The sequence below is a fragment of the Pararge aegeria genome, chromosome 12, assembly GCF_905163445.1.
Source record: "Pararge aegeria chromosome 12, ilParAegt1.1, whole genome shotgun sequence".
Classification (NCBI taxonomy): Eukaryota; Metazoa; Arthropoda; class Insecta; order Lepidoptera; family Nymphalidae; genus Pararge; species Pararge aegeria.
Genome location: NC_053191.1, coordinates 7,258,574 through 7,276,994, shown reverse-complemented (window position 1 = coordinate 7,276,994; position 18,421 = coordinate 7,258,574). Strand labels below are relative to the sequence as shown.

Genomic DNA, 18,421 nt, shown 5'->3' with positions numbered 1-18,421 from the left:
ATTATAAAAGAAAAAGATATAAATTCGTTGCAGTAAAAACACCCTATAGCGAATGTTTGCGGCGCGTGACATGAGCAACATCTAGTTCTATGCAGATTGGTTGATAAAATATATTATTTTGTTTATCACCTGGCGATATATTCATAACGCATATTTAGGTATTACTATTGGTTGAAAATACTATGTTGTTAACTAAAACGCACATCTTTTACTGTCAAGGAAGAGCTTCATCAGAAGCATTGCATAGTTCACACTTTCAATTATTGAATGCAGAGAGCATTTCAGATCAGTTGTTGAACTGAGAAACATCGCCAAGAAATATGGCGTCCCATTGACAGCTTCCTCTTCAATCGAAATTAATGTCATGTTGCCGCCGGAATGATTTATTGTAACGAATTTCTTTATTTTGTTTCAAAGAAAATATATCATCAGGAACGTTATAACGTCTTCTTGCATATTTAAACTGACTTACAAAAAATGAGGAGGTTATCAATTCGTTTGTATTTATTTTTGAAGTACTAAAACCTCAATATATTATTTTCATCACACTTGCTCGTAACGAGATCCTTAGTACATCGACATAGGGCTTATAATCGAAAATAAAAGACAGTTGTTGTTTAATTTAAAATTACCGTCCTGTGCTTTTTTTTTGATGACCAGATTAAGTTTAGTTTGTACCTTACTGCAAGTTATATGCATGAAGATGGACAACTTCGCAACATCGCTTTTTGGTTTGTTGTTTATAATTTAAAATGTCCAGTTTAAATTGGAAAGTAAGTAGAGTAATTGGAGATTTTACTCCGCTTGGATTGAATTTTCTATGAAAATCTAGAGAGCGGCCTACTTATACAGTGGAAAAATAGCAAAAACTGGTCAGTTATTTTCTGAGAACGTATGTAAAAGTTTATTCTGTCTTTTTCCTCGCAAGTGTGTTGAAAATCGTTGTATGAACGCGTATGGTACATTACTTGTTACACTCGCGCATTCGCTTTTAGCACATGCCTATTACCGACACGACTGTAAAGTTCAATGTTACCAAACAAGATTCATAATCTACTAATACTTTTCCGATTCAAGAGAAATAATTCCCTGTTATAAAAGTCCTTTAAAATTTATTTTATGAATAGTTAATTCTTATGATCATTTTATCTATTTTTAGAAATGAAATAAACAAAATTTTCATCAGTGTCAGACAGGTCAAGTCCCTACGTATAATACGATTCCTACGGTTAAACAACACTGTCACATTCGTCTAAAACTTGATAAAATTGATATATATAAGAATCGTCTAATTTCTAATTCTACTATTATTTGAACATCTGTTTATGATGAATTACATTACATTGATCATTGCCTCTAAGAGATCTGTGCATTGTAATATTTTGAACCCTATTTGTTCTCTATTAAAGTTTGGACTTGCAGAACTAGGTCTCTGGCTAGAGATAACACTGCGGAAGCGTCGTGACGCTCAGCCATTTCTGAAAATAAAACATGAACAAATTAAACATAACACGTTATTGTTTTTGATCATTTTATAAATATGTTACCATGAGTCAAAAATAAATACTTTATCTAAAAATGCAATACCATAGGGCTGCAGGTTTTGATAACTACTTTTTGATACTACTTTAGTTACAACTACGTTTGATACTAAAAACTAACAAAAAGAAGTTTAAAAATAGCGGTATCCTTTTTCAGTAGTGTAGTAATTTTCACAATGTAGGAAACTTTTTCAATAAGGCACTACTTTTAGAACTGTTAAGTTAGTTTAGATATTTTGCATTGACAACCCAAATACGATTGTTATGCATCTCTGAGAGCGTACCACCAGCCCAATACACAGCCTTCTTTGCCTTCTAAATTCTATGTAACTCTTTGCCTAATAAACCGTACTATTCTTTTTTCACCACCTTCAGTCAAAAACTGTTGTTTAAGAATCATGCAACACCATTATCGTTGGAATAAATGATAAGTACTGAGAAACAACAAAATCAATGAACTTTGTTATCTATACCCGTTAACATCCATCCATTGGTTCCAAACTACACCAGTTTGTTTCGTGCAAGTGAACGTGCCAAGATGCCCAGAGTCTGACTCAAGAATTACGATTGAAAGTTGTCTCTACATATCTCTCCTTGTTTTATATTTTAGGAAGTGTAAATACCTGGAAGGGTGGCGGAATTTTTGCGTATAATGAGCCTATGACTTGAACGAAGATTTTTATTCTGACCCTCAATGAATATAAGAGGTGATCTTTTATAAATATATATACTACAAATCTGCGGAAAGTGGTATAAGGAACGTGTAATAGGTAGGTAAGTCTAGGATAGTCTTCGGCTTCCTTTTCGAGGGAACGAGCTCGATCCGCGGCACGCAGAACTAACTTACTTTCCAGAGTTATGTGCGTTTTTAATTTAGGCAATTAAATATCACTTGGTTTAACGTCGAAGGAAACCTGCATGCCTAAGATCTACATAACGTTCTCAAATGCGTGTAAAATCTACCAAACCGCACTTGGTCAGCGTGGTAAACTACTATCTAAACCCTTCTTATCATGAGAGGTGACGCTACATTTGATAAAGATAGTATTGTTACCGTTGAAGAACTTAATGATGTCCGTGAAGTCCATGGAATTCGCCAATATTACGTCCCGGTAAGTCTCGAGTAAAGCAAGTGCGATAAACAGCACCATGTGCTCCGAGGCTACGAATCGTGCGACCCATATCATCTCCCATGCTGAAAAAACCTGCAAGAATTTAATTCTTCAAGACTTGGTAAGTAGCTTATAACTAAGTACATCACCTAAATAAAATTATATAATTTCATTTTTAAATGCGATTCATAATAATAAGCTAGAAAAGCGATCTTTCCAGGCTGACTACAAACATTAAAAAATATTTATTAAAAGGGTTAAGATTTTTTATTTTCTGACAGACACCCGGAAGGGCGGACCAGGTGCAAATTTATTAAAATACTAGTTGACTAGTAAAACTAGCTTCGTTTAGTCAATGCGATGTGTACCACTTCTAGCAACTCACATCTTGATACAGAAGTTCACGCTTGAAGTCGAGTAGGAACCAGCGGTAGCAGAAGTAGAAATGCGTGTAGTCCCCGTGTGCGTGCATCAACTCATACAGCTCGCAATCCAAAATCTGGATCAATGATCTGGGACAAAATATATGAGTTTGACACCATTTTTAAATATTTTTAACTTTATGAACATGTCACTTGACAGAATTGATTAAAAACATGTGTACTACATAATTATTTGTCGCATTCAGTTTTGGTCAGTGTATGTACGATTTACTACGATCGCTTCGGACCCATTCAAACTCCTTGATGATAGTAACGATTTATTTCGAGTGCGTTATGACATCGTGATGAATTGCAGATAAATAGGCCATTAAAGATATACTTTATTTTCTGTTTTTATAGCTTTGCGGCATTTACTAATAGAACGCGTAGTGCAATCACCACCGCAGATTCCGCGGTGTTCGTTAATGTCATGCTTATAAGTTTTTCCGATTAGTCTTCAAGTGTGGTGTCCTTTTAAAGATGTGGTGCATGCAGTAGTAAACCCATTTCCCTTATCAATGTCAACACACTCACGCAGTAGTTACAGAGCTGATAATCTAAAAGCTTAGTTGCTCGACTACATCAGCTTTTATATTACGTTGGTAACTAGGTAAGTTTGAGGGCCAAATATATGGCTCAGAATTGTACTTGAACACTTTTAAGTTTGCTATATATTCTAACCTATTCTAATATATTTTCTCACCTCATATCAGCAAAGTGAGCGTCCATAGCTTGACCTGATGGGAAGTTGTCCCTAGCTCGTGACATAATACGAGAAAACAGCGCGTGAGCCACGGCTTCTTCCTTCATTACCACCAGTAATGGGGCTGCAAGGTCACACATACCTTGCATATAACCCATTTCTAGGTGCTCCCAAACAAATCTGTAAACAGAAACCAAAGGAACTCAGGCTTTATACATTTTCCGTCTGTAACAGGTAATTTTATTAGCCTTCCAAAACAAGTTTAATTTTGTATAGGTATCTTATTTTATTAGGTTAATCGTATTATATTGTGTCAATAGCTATATAGTAGTGTTTATATATATATCTTTTAAAATGGAAGTAAATTCTTGCACACATTTCTAGATTCCTCTGTAGGTATTTACAATTTCCAACTTAATTGAAGTAGCAAAATATATGGACTGCGTTTAATAGTTTTAAAATCCATTGATAAGCTCAGATTATTTTATAAGAAACAGCTTTCCATCTATTCATTCTCAAGGCATACGTGACAATGTAAAAATAAGAAGTAACTAACGTGCACATTATGTTTCTGAGCTTATCCAGATTCTCATCGGTGAAGAAAGGATAATTTCTGTCGCATCTTTGTACGTCCTTTTCAATTCGATGTAGATTGAGTGCAAAGCTCTCCACTAATTCGTTCTGGAAAAAATAAAATCAAATTCAACGTCAATTGTTATCGTAGATATTAATATGTATGGATTAATAAATTAGAGGATTTTTTTCTTCTGCTTTATCTTTAGAATAGCTATACTGAGAAAATATCAAAGATTTTATTTAAATAAAAAAAGTCGACTTACTGAATAAACTCCTCCATTAGAGCTAGCAGGAGAGACACAGTTAGATCGATTGTCAGGACGTGCATCACTCGGTTCCAGAGTATCGAAAGAGGCTCCTGCTGAGTGCGATTCTTCACGAACAACACCCAAGGGACTCCGCGCTGGGCTAATATTTGCTACAAATAGAAAATATTTACTTCACTTTCAAATAACCGTTATTATTTTCAAATAACCGTTTTACGACTAAACAATATCATTTGTAATCATTTGATAACCTATTTACTTCTATAGGTAATAAAGTGTATTTATTTATAATTTTTAATAACTTTATCTCGGAAACTGGAAGTTTCAGAACAAGTTGTCTCATTAAATTTTATGTACAGCGGCTTAGTACAAAAACTATTTTGGGAAAAATATTCGACAGTTGGTAAGCCCGGCTCAATATGAAAATGTTTAAACACCACACACACAATCCTTTTTTTGACACTATAACAGTACGGCAACCTAACCAACTGCAAACACTACCGATTCCGAATTTTTTGTGTTTGTGTTCATAGATTGAGTAATGAAAAATTACTCACTCATATCGGTATGTTACTTTTGATAGAATTGTGTTATATTGAAATATCTTTTACCTGTAGTGCCGCCAGAAACAGGCGAAGCTGACGGTGCTATATCAACTGAAGGATTAGTTATAATTACACTAGTATGTTGTTGATGTGTACTCGGTTGACTTTCATCTATGGACGACCTAAAATCATTACCATTCAATTTGGTTCCATTAGCACTATCTACACTACATAATAACCCTCTGCCATCACCCTTTTGTACTATTCCTTCAGCTAATCTCTTAATTTCAGCTATACTTTCTCTTCTCATATCAGGGTTTTCAACAACGCTCTTAATATACACTTCTTCATCATCGTCATCATCATCTATATCATTAAGACTATCAATATCAATATGTTCTCTGCTATCACTCGTTTCAGTCTCCCCGTTAATATTATCATCATCATTCCCTTTCTCTTCTGAGTCCATTTCAATATTGTCAACTTCGTCTATACTTGGCGCTCTTGAGAGAACTGGTTTAGATTCAGTTTTCTTTTGTTCGTTCTCACTAGGCTCTGGTGAGACTATCGGTGGATTGTCTGATATTACACTGCAGTCATCTTCAAATACCTGAATAAAAAAGGAAAGGCACTTAGGCATTTTACGAGCGAAATAACTGGTTTATCTTTTAGAATACGTAATTTAATTTATGCGTTTACTAACTACCATTTATTGCCATATGATAAAATTAAATCAATCTCACCTCAGCAGATTCATTTTCATCCGGCCTTGGTTTACCTGAAGATTCAGTCAGTCGTGCGATCGATGCAGCTGTTGCTTCTCTGTCTCTTTGTCGCACAATAGCTTCTACGCATAACCATTCAGACATAGTTGTCTCGTATTGTCGCCGATATGTCGAATCCTGTTCACTTCTTTCCTCAGCTGTTGATCCAAATCTTTAAAAAAAAATACTGATGGAATGGTTGCATTTTTCAAAAGAAAATTTTAATTTTATTTGTTTGATAGATATTATCGTTGCTATAAACAATTGACACCACATTCACTTTTCACTGCACTTCATCCTTGCCGAAAACATGTAAATATATTATTGTATAGAAGCTGTCCACGCGGACGCATCGCTCACTCAAGTAGGAGAGAGACAGATGTCGAACGCGGAGGCCGACTGTGCCTCTTTGTCGCTCGTTCCGCGCTCTCGCTTGCACTTCAAGCCTTGAATGGAACGCCTCAGAGCAAGGTAACGACGCATGCGTCATGTTTTTTCGTGCGTGCAGCCGGCTCCATCGAATTATAAGTCGTTGTCACGTCAAAAACATTCTAATATTATTAAGATTTACTCGGGTCTAACATGAATACTTATTCATTAATTTACTTTTAGTTGCGGCAACATGTCCACCAATACTACACAAACATGCACTGGGCCAGCGACTGCGGCCTTAGCCCCTTCTCTGGGAGGAGACCCGTGCCCTATAGTTGGCCGGTAATGGGTTGATATGGTGATGATGATGATTATGATTATATCGCAATATGCAAATCTATTTGTTATTAAGGAATACTAACTCGTAATATCCAAGTAGGAAAGGCCACACTTCTCTTCTCATATCATGCTGTACTCCACTATAGTAAACTATTCGATAAACTTCATCCTTATCGCTGATTACGCCTCGATTATCCATCATTGATCGCCATATTTCTTCTGTTAAACCATCCTCGGTGTCATCTAATTTAAAGAAAATATTATTTTAATTAAGAATATTAACAACTTAGTTGAAACTACAACAAAAACAAAAATATTAAAATGACTTCAATTGATTCTATGTTATTATTATGGTTTATAACTTAGATTCTTATGAATGGGTTTCTATGAATATGAATATTTTCCAATACATCTTTCTTAATATAAACATATATTAAAATAGTACTTAGAGTAATGAGATAAAGTTATAGGTCTTACCTCTAGGTATAATATTTGGATGAACTAGACCACTGAGGTGAGTACGCACGGTAGACAGATGTCGGCAATATGCGAGCCAGCCATAAAATGCCCTCGAGATTATCTGACGACGCATCGTACTGCATACTAATTCGATAGATGCTGTCTGGAAAACAGAAAATAATACTTGCTATGGACAATTCCTACATTGATTGGGTAAGCTAATGCTACACTTCCAACATTTAGTTTAATAAAGGCAAGGCATTTTCAGGCAAGACAAATTGTCATAGTCGCGCTGATTGAAAATTCAAATTCAAAATTTATTTATTTCAAGTAGTCCTACTTTATAAGCACTTTTGAAACGTCGAGTATGTATGTTTTAGTGACTCTACCACCGGTTCAGAAAGCAGATTCTACCGACAAGAGCCGGCAAGAGCCTGTTTGTTATAAGAATGTAAGGCAATTTGTATCGTTGTTATAGGAATCGACTGAAGCCTAATTCATATGTACTATAAACTATAAACCTAAAAAAAAACCATCTACAGCTTGAGACATGCTGCATTTATTTTTGGAATACTTTATATTCCATAAATAAACTATTGGACTATTACTGTATTTTTTGCGGATGCATGGTTAATTCGGCTTGTTGAACTGCGTTCTAAATTAAGACTATATAATACTACTATCAAAGCGGTGATATCGCATTAGGCAGGAGCTCCACTTCCCTATCGGGAGGCCGAGTTCAAAGCCCAGCACGCACTTTTAACTTTTCTAAGTTATGTGAGTTTCAAGTAATGAAAATATCACTTGCTTCAATGGTGAAGGAAAACATCGTGAGGAAACCTACATAATGTTCTCAAAGGTGTGTGGAGTCCACCAATCCACACTAGGCTGTGGACTACGGCCTTAGCCCCTTCTCATTCTAAGAGGAGACCCGTGCTCTGTAGTGGACCGGTAAAGGGTTGATGTGATGATGAATACTACTATAACATACTTCCTCCACTATAGGATTCGGCGTTGGTACGGTGGGTGGGGGTCCATTCAACCCAGCGGACGTTGGACAGTCCACGGACATTGTAGACGAATCCGAGGATGTCGTTGACGTAGATGCTAAAGGTCGTCGCGGTGTCCGCGGCGGTGAATGCACTACGCGTTCCAGTAATGAATGCCGCATGGCTGAAAAAATTTAAACAGTTCATAATTGAATAATATATACCTAGTAATAGAATATTATTCACAAGGAATTACGCCAAGTCTTGTAAACAAACTCATAAAAAACCCTGCTAGATATAACTAATCGAGTATAAAAATACGCCAATGAAATATTGAGTTTAGACGTTTGTTCATTTTATTGTTATATAGGTAACTAATAAGGATTTTGAGGTAATTTTTAGTATGTAATTTACACAAAATGATATTTTTGTGACAAATGAAAATGGATATCCTGAAAGTTAAAATTTTAGTGATTTTGTTAATAACGTAATTGAAATAGCCCGACTCCAATAAGGTATAAATACCTACTTTTTATAACTTACCTTCTCTATCAGCAATAGCATTATTAACAATTCGAAAAACGTAATCTCCAGCCACGTCTTCCTGTTCCTCAGATTCTCCACTCTCGCACAGGCTAGGCATCGGCCGTCTGCGAGTTTTTCCACGACCAAACACCTGAAAATGTCCTTTCATTAAAACCTATACAATACTACAATACTACAATACTACAATACTACAATATAGAGTATTTATTTGTTAAAAGCTCTTTATTGTACACCTGTGCGTGCAATGTGTGTGTTTGTGTGAATCGAAATTAAACATGATACACGAAAAAGGGAACGACTATATATTATACAGTATGCTCAGGCACTAAATTCGGAGCCTTAACTGATTCTATGGATAATGATAAATATTATCGACAAATCCTTTATATAATGCGAAGGGAAGGGTGTAGATGCGGTTGCCGCGTTTCTGTAGTGCATCTCTGATGCTTGCTGAAGCTCGAACCAATGATTTCGATGGTATTAGGAGAAAAAGAGCAGCATCAGTGATGAGCAAAATGAGAAAATCCATTCATGCAGCACTGGGTGCATGCATGTTAATGGAAGGGATGCCAAATAGCATTCTGACATAGCTTATAGGTATTTTTTAAGTAATGCAATTCTAATTTTTTTTATTTTTTTTTGGATTTAAAAAGATGTAATGCCTGGAAATAAAGATTATTTCTATTATTATGTACAATCATTATTTTGTTTTTTCGTCTAACCATAATACGTAAATACAACGAATTTAGATTACATAAAGTAAGCGCGTCACTTCCTTCCTTACTTAAATTGAAGAGTAATACGCTTTAGTATCACCAAAAGTTAAACGTTATTAAAAACTACTAAAACTAAGTGCTATGAAGTAATTTAAAATTAAGGTAATAAATACATATAAAGTGACAATAGAATTTACCTTTCCACTACCTCTTTGAGACCATAAAGGAGGGTCTAATTGTCCATGTGGTAGCAATCCAGTTTCTAAATTGCTCAGAAACGATAGTAAATGTCCCCCTGAAATTATATATATATATATATATATATATATCATATAAAAAAATTCGGGAACTTAAAAAGCAATATAAAAAAGCAATGTGTCATCTCTTGTTTCAAACGTGTCTCATTGTAATATGGACCTTTGAAAAAGTAGATCGAAACTGCAAAGTTTCCTACTAGATGACACTACAGTCGCTATAAGACTGATGTGAAAGGCATATACTAATTTCGACATCGATGGTAGGAGAGCCGTAGCTTAATTGATGAAAGCGCTCAGGCCGCGATTGCCCGAGAGTCGCAGGTTCATCCTGTCGGTTCCGAATTTTTTTATATGCATTTTAAATTTATAAAATTGATAATTCCTCCAAGTGTAGGTAAAAACACTAATAAAATTTATAAAAATATATATCATAGGAAGGACACAACACGATATCGTAAAAAAGGTCGATTCAGTAGAATAGAATGAAAATATGAATCAAAATATTTCCGTGGCAGAATTTAAAAGATTCCTCCGCGCTCTGATTAAATTTTAACTTTAATATTTTATCTGTCTTTGCTTATGATATATATTTACCTTTTGGGAAGTGTATAGGTGGTCGCTGAACTCCATCTTGGCCGACCAATATCAGAGCATCGCTAGCTTGGGATCGATGCACGTGGACATAAACCACTTCCCATACGCACACTTGTAGCGACATTGCCCAGTAAACACTGAAAAATATAAATAACTCTTAAAACAAAATCAGGATTAAACGTTTCTTCACATTTTCAGTCTGCTCATAATTTAAACCACGAAAACAAAATAAACAGCTTTAATCCATTTTAGGTATTACTAATCAAATCAGAAAGCCTTTCTACTAGATACAATATATTATCAACAACAAAATCGGTTATCCAGAATACAAAATATCTGGTCAATTTTGTAGCGCTGCGTGCTGTTAGCTGTGACATGCTGCGACGGAATAGAATCCCGCTGAGCAACATCTCTCATATTAAAAGTTTCAAATACTTAGATGCAATAGTTCTATGACCTCTTTATAAAGTAATTTATTAATATATTAAGGCCCCATAAATATTTTAATTAAGTAGGTATGCAATGAAGTTACCGATCAAACGCTGAATCCAGTTCCAAAAATAAACTGATAACTAAATTGATGTCAGCTTTAGCTGCGATACATTTTGAAAGAGTTCAGAATAATACTAGTGGTTTACCTCGAGTTAAGTCCTTGCTGTGTAGGGCATGTTACTTTTAACAATGGTACCAATTATTTTGTACATAAATCTAGACTGTACTATGTCCTTCAGCATAGGGATTGTTATAAAATGGACATCTATACTTATAGACATACAAATTTAGTTTAATATAGAGTAAAAATTTGCTTAAGAATAATAATCTATGAAATTGAATAACCTATTCTATACTTGACGAATGGCAATTCGGCTAATACATTTTACAAACGATTAACAATTAATATGCTGAGTGAGCTACTGAAATGCTATAATTAGCGATTTCAATTAATGATTATTGATTGCAATCGCTAATTGGCCAGTCACCGTTAATCGAATTGTGTACCCGAACGTGCCATAAATTAGTTAAATAGCATAATGTGATAACATTTGGTCCTCCGCGTGTAAGTGAATTTAAGTGACGTGCGCTCGCACTAGCTATAAAATTTATCACCATTTCATTATGACACAATTTTAAAAAATCTATGTAAATCTCTGAGCTTCATGTTTAATTATCTGCACCTACATCTATTTTAAATTTTATGTTGCTGGTACATTTTTCGTATACTTACAGGAGACCAGAACAGATAACGCGTAAAATCAAGCATTCCTTGAATACGATTGATTAGATGAAAGCAAATAAATTTACATGATACAAATAAACTAATAATGCAACTTATCTAGATAAACAACTTAAAAAAAAAAAGAACGTACCAGTCGATACAAAGCGGACCGGCACATCGTCTTCTATACACACTGCAAGGTTCTACACTGCACAGAATACACTCGTGAGGGCACGCCGACGCATGCACTGGGTGCCATCGTAGCTTACTACACATAGGTACACAAGCTTACACTAACAGTGTATCTACCAACTACGCCCAATTCAAAATCGAATATTGATTTTTAAACATATCTGATTCACTTTCAATTGTTGAAAACTAGTTTCAAGAATTAACCTCATAAATTGTTTGATGATAACTATAAAGTTTTTCAAGAAACAGGTAGGTATATGATAGCTTAAAGGGCAGCCAAATAATAACATCAAATGCAAAAGCTAAATTTACATCAAAAAGCTACAATGAAGCAAGAATAGAAAATAGCAAAACTCATTGTAAAATTAAGTGCCTACAGCAAATTAATAACTGGGTAATCATACCTCTTGTCAATGCCTTCACTTTCGGCATAACCGTTCATCAGTTGATTAGGAGTCCATTTGATAACCAGCCCAGCAGATGTTTGATGCAGACTTAGGTAGCCAGGCATCGGCTCCACTAAGTCTTTCTGGAAATTTACAAAATGTATGCATTTTTTTTTTTTTTTTTACTGTATTACTTTTATTATGTCTATTATTTAAGTTTAGAATATTTTCTTATGTGTATATCCTATCCCTAGCGCTTTTGGGGGAAGGACACTAAAACAAAAATAGTAAATTATTTCTCGATTGCTAGTGCAAATATCTAAAGGGATCAATAGTAAACACTCACTGGTTGCACGCGAACATTGTTTTTTCCGTATAATAGCGTAGCTCTAGAATTCTGATGTAAGCTTTCAACATAATCTTTGGCACTAGACGCCGCTGCATTTCCCGCACCTATAAATTAAACATCGATCTGTATAAAAATACTGTTGATTAACTACTGTTAATCTACAAATTGTAGTGTCTTCTTTTACTGTGCAACCCTTTTAAAATCAGATAATAAGATAATAATTAATTGATCAAATATTTCAAAAACACCGTTGTAAATCTTAAATTGAATCATTAAGTAGTTATTCTACTGAAAAAGTTTTTTGGAAAATCTCTAAAATGTATGGAAATTAATAATAAAATATTGTAGAATTAACAAAAAGAACATCCTCTTTTATGATATGTGAGGTAATTGTAAAGAAGAACTCATTAGCGAATATACGTAGCAGAAAGGAAAAGTTATTTTAATACAGACAAAACTGTTACAGTAACTTGTAACGAACCGAGAACAAAGTAGACAGAAGCTTTGCAAACTCAATTACTTGATTAACACATGGAGTAGCAAAAAGTTATTCTATGTAACTAGAATTTATCTTAATGAACTCGAAGTAAACACCTACTTGGTATATATTTTATCAGAAATAACTCAAATATGTGTGTGTATTCATCCATTCATTCATTCATTCATATGCCAAAATTTAAATAGCTCGTTGCGTAAACATTCAAAAAAAGGTACTTTAATCAAAATTAAATATTTCAAATTTGGTAATACTTCTAAGTTCTTACCTGTTGTAACCGAACCACCATCATCAGATGAAGCGTTGAGGCTTCTCCGAAAACTGAGGATCGGTCTCCGTACAGACGGTGGTGTTGTTGTACCAGCAGACATCCTGTGCCTCTGGACCTACATTTAATACAATACTTCTGTTGATATTGACTTTAAATTAATAAACGCTATTTCTATAATCTACTCGGCCAAGTATAATTGATTTAGCAGTAAATTGTGTAAATCAATATATGTAGCGAAGATTTGATTTTGTTAATATTGTTAAAAAAGTTTTTTTTATAAATTTTTAAGGAGTAATAATTCTATTTTAAAATCACATAATTAATTATCTTAAAACTTTTCTTTTCATTATCTGGAATTATCTGGAAACTTTTCTGAAATCTTTCCTGACGGAACAAAAGTTGGAAAAGCTTACCCCAAATGGCTAACACGGCTGTTCGGAATTCGGAACAAAGTAGAAAAGAACAAAGTAAGTAAAAAGAAAAGAAAGTTAATCCGTTTTACTCATAATGTAACGTCTAACGTAACTTTTTAATCGATTCCTTAATAATATAACTTTCTTACTTACTTGCTAACTAAATTTTTTAAACGTTGTTCAAATTTAGCTTATTATATTTATTGAACTTACTAGTTCATCCGCTGGAGGATCTGTCCAGAAGCAAGCCGGCGCTTTTGCCTTGGAATACTCCAGGGCGCAAGGACCGACGAGCAGTGAGCTAAGGATGCTGCCGTAGTCAGGATCTGCTACTAGTGCGTCTCTTTCGTAGTACCTCGTTGCGTTGTTTACTAGGTGCTCGATGATCTTAGCGAGTTGACGCTCGAAGAGAGCTATCCTTATCCAAAGGTATCTAAACCAAAATACGTATAACTATTTCAAGTAGTCATTCAATAGTAACGATTGAATAGAAGTCTGACACCCACCGTTGTATATTGTTTAAAAATGGTGTGCTATATTGCTGTAAGTATACCATTGATCAACCTTTTTGCACATGACTTAATGAATAGCAGACCCTTGGCGTTTCGGTCTGAATCAAATAAAAAATCCAATGAAAAGTAATTTTCATTATTGTGTTCATTTACGATCGGTCATAAACTGACAGTAAAGAGGAACAGACAAGCAAAGTTATACCTTTTACGATGTCGAAAAAGCGACTTTACGATACGAACATAAGATCGTAAGTAATAACGATATTGTAGGTCTCTAGGGCATGAAACAATCTCATAAAGAAAAACCGTTAACTGACTTATTTTACTACCTAGCTATAGTTAAAACGCACTTTCGCTCGTCTCACTAAATATGTTCTCCAAACAGATCTTGATTAAAGACCTAGTATTTAATCTTGACTTAAGAGACATAGCGATTACAATCAAAGAATCTAGTTGACCTAAAGCTGAGGTTGTAATTAACCGAAGTTGTAATGGTTGAAAAAAAAATTATTCATAAAATAATGAAAAGTATTGTATTCAAATCATTATCCTTCTTAAATTGAAAATTAATCTAATTCTAAACACTTCAACGAGTTTTCAAAAACTTTACCTGACCATAGATTGTTTGACTTCTAATTGAAATTAAAACTTTCAAAATTAGGCAACTGTTCACTTTAAATATACCTATTTACAAAATCTCAAGATGACTGCACCTACCTGCACAATTTTGTACGAAACTAAAGGACACCCAAACACTGAAAAACATTCACGTTCATCACACAAATGTTGTCCAGTTGTGGGAATCGAACCCACGGCCTTGGACTCAGAAAGCAGGGTCGCTGCCCACTGCGCCAATCGGCCGTGAAAGTATTACAAATTTTATTTTGATTTATTTTTAGATATGAAATTTTTCAGATTTAGACTTGCGTTTTTAGACTTGTAAGTTACTGCGTATGTCTTGAAGTACAAAATATGATTTCTGTTTTGTTTGTAAAAAAGTGAGATCATACTTCGATGGAATTTTCCCGAAAGGCCATGGCTTGACTGCACTCAGGGGCAGGCAAAAAGTATTTATTATCATGTATTGTTTTCATCACCATCAATCCATTACAGGGCACGGTTCTCCTCTCAGAATGAGAAGGGTTTACGCCGTAGTCTACCACACTGGTCAAGTGCGGATTGGTAGATTTAACAAGCTTTTAAGAACATTATGAAGAACTTTCAGGTATGCAAGTTTCCTCACGATGATTTCCCTCGCCGTTTAAAGCAAGTGTTATTTAAATTACTTAAATTACAAACTCTCATAACTCCGAAAAGTGAGTGTTTCGTTGCGGCTCGAACTCGGTCTCCACGAAAGGAAAATCGAAGCCTTTCCCACTACATTCTTCTTTATTTTCTTTCTCTCTCTAGGCTTGTCTCCGCACTTGGTCGGCCGGAACCTTCCGTTGTACGTAGTGCCACTGGTGGGGCTCCCCGCTGGGTCCCACTACGTTATCACCTCTTTATGTATTATTATTTTGTGTAATGTTAATACAAGTTACGGTTGTCTTTACAATCTCCACTAACCGAACGTTTGAACACTTACTAATGGAAGTTCTCCAATCACACATAAAATTATTTTACCTTGGAATCAAAGTAATTAGAGGCCTTATATGAAAAAGTCATAAAGAGTACTTAGTCATGATAAAATAATTAGGTTGGAATAAAAATATTTCGTCGAAATTCTCTTTAATTTTGGTTGCTTTGCAGAATCAAGCCTTCGCGTTGGTTTCCCAAAAATGCCATTCTCCTGTTAATATTGTTATTACGTAGGTTTCAATACAAATTAAATAAAGGTTTAACGATGTCACCGAAGCTCGAAGCTAAGGTATGTAATGCGGTTGTTTTAATTAAACAGTCACTACCTACGCTAGCAAATTGTTTACTGAACTTTTAATTGGGTTTCACATTTTGCTGGGACAATAAAAGGAATGCTCTGTTTTCTATGCTTTAGGAGAATATTTAACGAGTTTGAAAACTACATATTTCGGAATAAAGTTGGATTGTGTTGTACTACGTTTCCAATCAAACTCATTTATATATTGATAACATTGAATATGGTTACTGTAAACATTGGGACGTACGTTTACAATAACAGTATGTATGTAAAATCGTATTAAAACCTTTTGTTACATTTCCCTATTATATATACGGACGATTGGCCCAGTGAGTACTTGAGTAGTAACCCTTTTTTCTGAGTCCTAGGCTGTGGGTTTGAGTCCCACAGCTGGAAATGTTTATATTATGAACATGATTTTTTTTCAGTGCCTGTGTGTGCAGTGGTATTTTTTATGTATATTATTCATAAATTCATACCAAAAATGTCAGATGTGTGTATTGTTGCAATATAAATATTGTTATTTATTATTTATTAGTTATCCTAGTACCAATAACACAAGCTACGCTTACTTTGTGGCTAGATGGAGATATATGTATTGTCGTAATATATTTATTTATTATTTATTTTAAATACCTTCCTATATTCTCTCATTATTAACGCTCATAAAACAAGTAAATAGGAGAGTAGTTTTTTTTCATATTGTAAACTAACGTCCAACATTTCAAAGTATGTACTTGTCCAGTGTCCACATTATTTCGGGCAATAAATACTTACGAGGAAAACATTTACAATTTCATTTCTTGTCTCTATTTATTCAGGAACGTTTCATTTATTACCAATCAGCCCTCTATTCGCTCTCGGAGACATAATTACGTCGGAGGCAATAAAAAAATTAGATGAAACGTTGCTCCGCCTCTTTACACCCTTTACCTAAATAAATTACTATCTTAACCTATTTATAAACTACTCGCGACCCGTTTACCTTTGTTTATCATTTGTTATGGCCTAGCGACGGAATTACACATACTTATTGACTAAATATATGGCAAGGAAAAAGTCGTGACCCATGTCATGTCTGGAGCCTGAGGGCTGACCACAGTGTTAAATCTCGTATAAAGCAGAACCCCAATAAATAGCTGTATGTTACATGAAAAATTCTTGCTATACCCCTTGGGTCGGTGGGATCTGTGTTTATAAAAATGACTCTGACTACTCTTACCTAAGACACATACACTCAGGCACGCATAAACGCACTCGCACACACTCACACACTCACACACACGCGGCACACAAACACACATGCACGCCCGTATAGTGGCGAATTGGTTATGGCCTATGGATAAGGACTATCGTTAATCGGGTGTTTGTGCTTATGTTGGTATTTATTTGAATGATGACCCACAAGTTGGCGTAAGGTCAATTTGGTGTCGGTTATTCAACAAAGATCCAAAGGGTTGTAGCAGAGTTATAGCCGCCGCGTCCACATGTTGGGCGTAACTAGTGTCAACAAAATGTCAGTAACAATGACCAATGAAGAATCTTTTCGCTTTATAGAGCTGTACCAAGCCGACAATTGTATGACCTTCCAACGTATGGACTATATCGTGAACTTTTGGCTTATATATTTGCACCGACACGGCGACATTGGCCGCAATGTTGGCCAACGTGAAGAGCCGGCATAAGGCACAAAGGCTCTACCTAATCGTTACTGTGAATCACTAAAAATTTAAGATTCCACAGTTTTTCTGGGCATGACCTTGGATTGTAAGCTTCAGTGGGGTACCCATATAGATACACTAGCAGGTAAACTAAGCTCGGCTGCCTACGCCGTCAGGAAAATTAGACAGATTACTGACGTAGAAACAGTAAGACTTGTTTACTTCGCGTACTTTCATAGTGTGATGTCTTACGGGATCTTATTATGGGGCAAAGCTGCTGATATTGAAACTATATTCATATTGCAGAAAAGAGCTGTACGGTCAATATATAAACTTAAATCACGTGAATCCCTCCGTGAAAAATTTAAAGAAATTGGTATACTTACGGTAGCCTCACAATACATTTATAACAATATAGTATTTGTAAGACAACATATTAGTCTTTATAAACAAAAAGTGGATATAAACAGTCGACTTACAAGAAATGGTCATAAATTAGTGACATCTGCATATCGTCTGCGAAAGGTGCAGAAGTCATTTGTGGGATTGAGTATACGCTTTTATAATATGATTCCTAAGGTAATTTTGGACCTACCAATCCATAAGTTTAAAGAATGTGTTAAAACACATTTATTACAGCGAGGTTATTATACAATTGATGAGTTTCTTAATGACAAGGTTGCTTGGAAGCATCCGGCTCCGCTTTCATCTCTCACAAGATAGAAAAATGAATGTTAAAATATAAAATGGTAATTTTTGATGTTGGAAAAGAGCAACTGCTGAGTTTCTTGCCGGCTTCTTCTCGGTAGAATCTGCCTTCCGAACCGGTGGTAGAGTCACTACACACG

The 18,421-nt window shown here is 35.0% G+C and overlaps 1 protein-coding gene across 2 annotated transcripts in view; it reads right to left on the bottom strand.

Moving 5' to 3' along the window:
* Window positions 1-1,193: 1,193 nt before the first annotated feature.
* LOC120628096 (small G protein signaling modulator 2-like) overlaps window positions 1,194-18,421 on the bottom strand; it is a 52,793-nt gene continuing 35,565 nt past the window's right edge. The window contains exons 5-23 of one of the 2 annotated variants that reach the window (XM_039896311.1): window positions 13,738-13,957; window positions 13,109-13,226; window positions 12,342-12,448; window positions 12,014-12,138; window positions 11,569-11,685; window positions 10,202-10,338; window positions 9,548-9,645; window positions 8,632-8,764; window positions 8,091-8,272; window positions 7,118-7,262; window positions 6,724-6,883; window positions 5,909-6,101; window positions 5,232-5,775; window positions 4,618-4,772; window positions 4,335-4,459; window positions 3,779-3,958; window positions 3,039-3,165; window positions 2,596-2,746; window positions 1,194-1,478 (exon numbers count right to left, since the gene is read on the bottom strand). In XM_039896311.1, the coding sequence (XP_039752245.1) occupies window positions 1,390-1,478; window positions 2,596-2,746; window positions 3,039-3,165; window positions 3,779-3,958; window positions 4,335-4,459; window positions 4,618-4,772; window positions 5,232-5,775; window positions 5,909-6,101; window positions 6,724-6,883; window positions 7,118-7,262; window positions 8,091-8,272; window positions 8,632-8,764; window positions 9,548-9,645; window positions 10,202-10,338; window positions 11,569-11,685; window positions 12,014-12,138; window positions 12,342-12,448; window positions 13,109-13,226; window positions 13,738-13,957 (3,106 nt within the window). In that variant the 3' untranslated portion in view covers window positions 1,194-1,389. The remainder of the gene's footprint in view (window positions 1,479-2,595; window positions 2,747-3,038; window positions 3,166-3,778; window positions 3,959-4,334; window positions 4,460-4,617; window positions 4,773-5,231; window positions 5,776-5,908; window positions 6,102-6,723; window positions 6,884-7,117; window positions 7,263-8,090; window positions 8,273-8,631; window positions 8,765-9,547; window positions 9,646-10,201; window positions 10,339-11,568; window positions 11,686-12,013; window positions 12,139-12,341; window positions 12,449-13,108; window positions 13,227-13,737; window positions 13,958-18,421) is intronic. The other variant, XM_039896312.1, reaches the window with a different exon arrangement.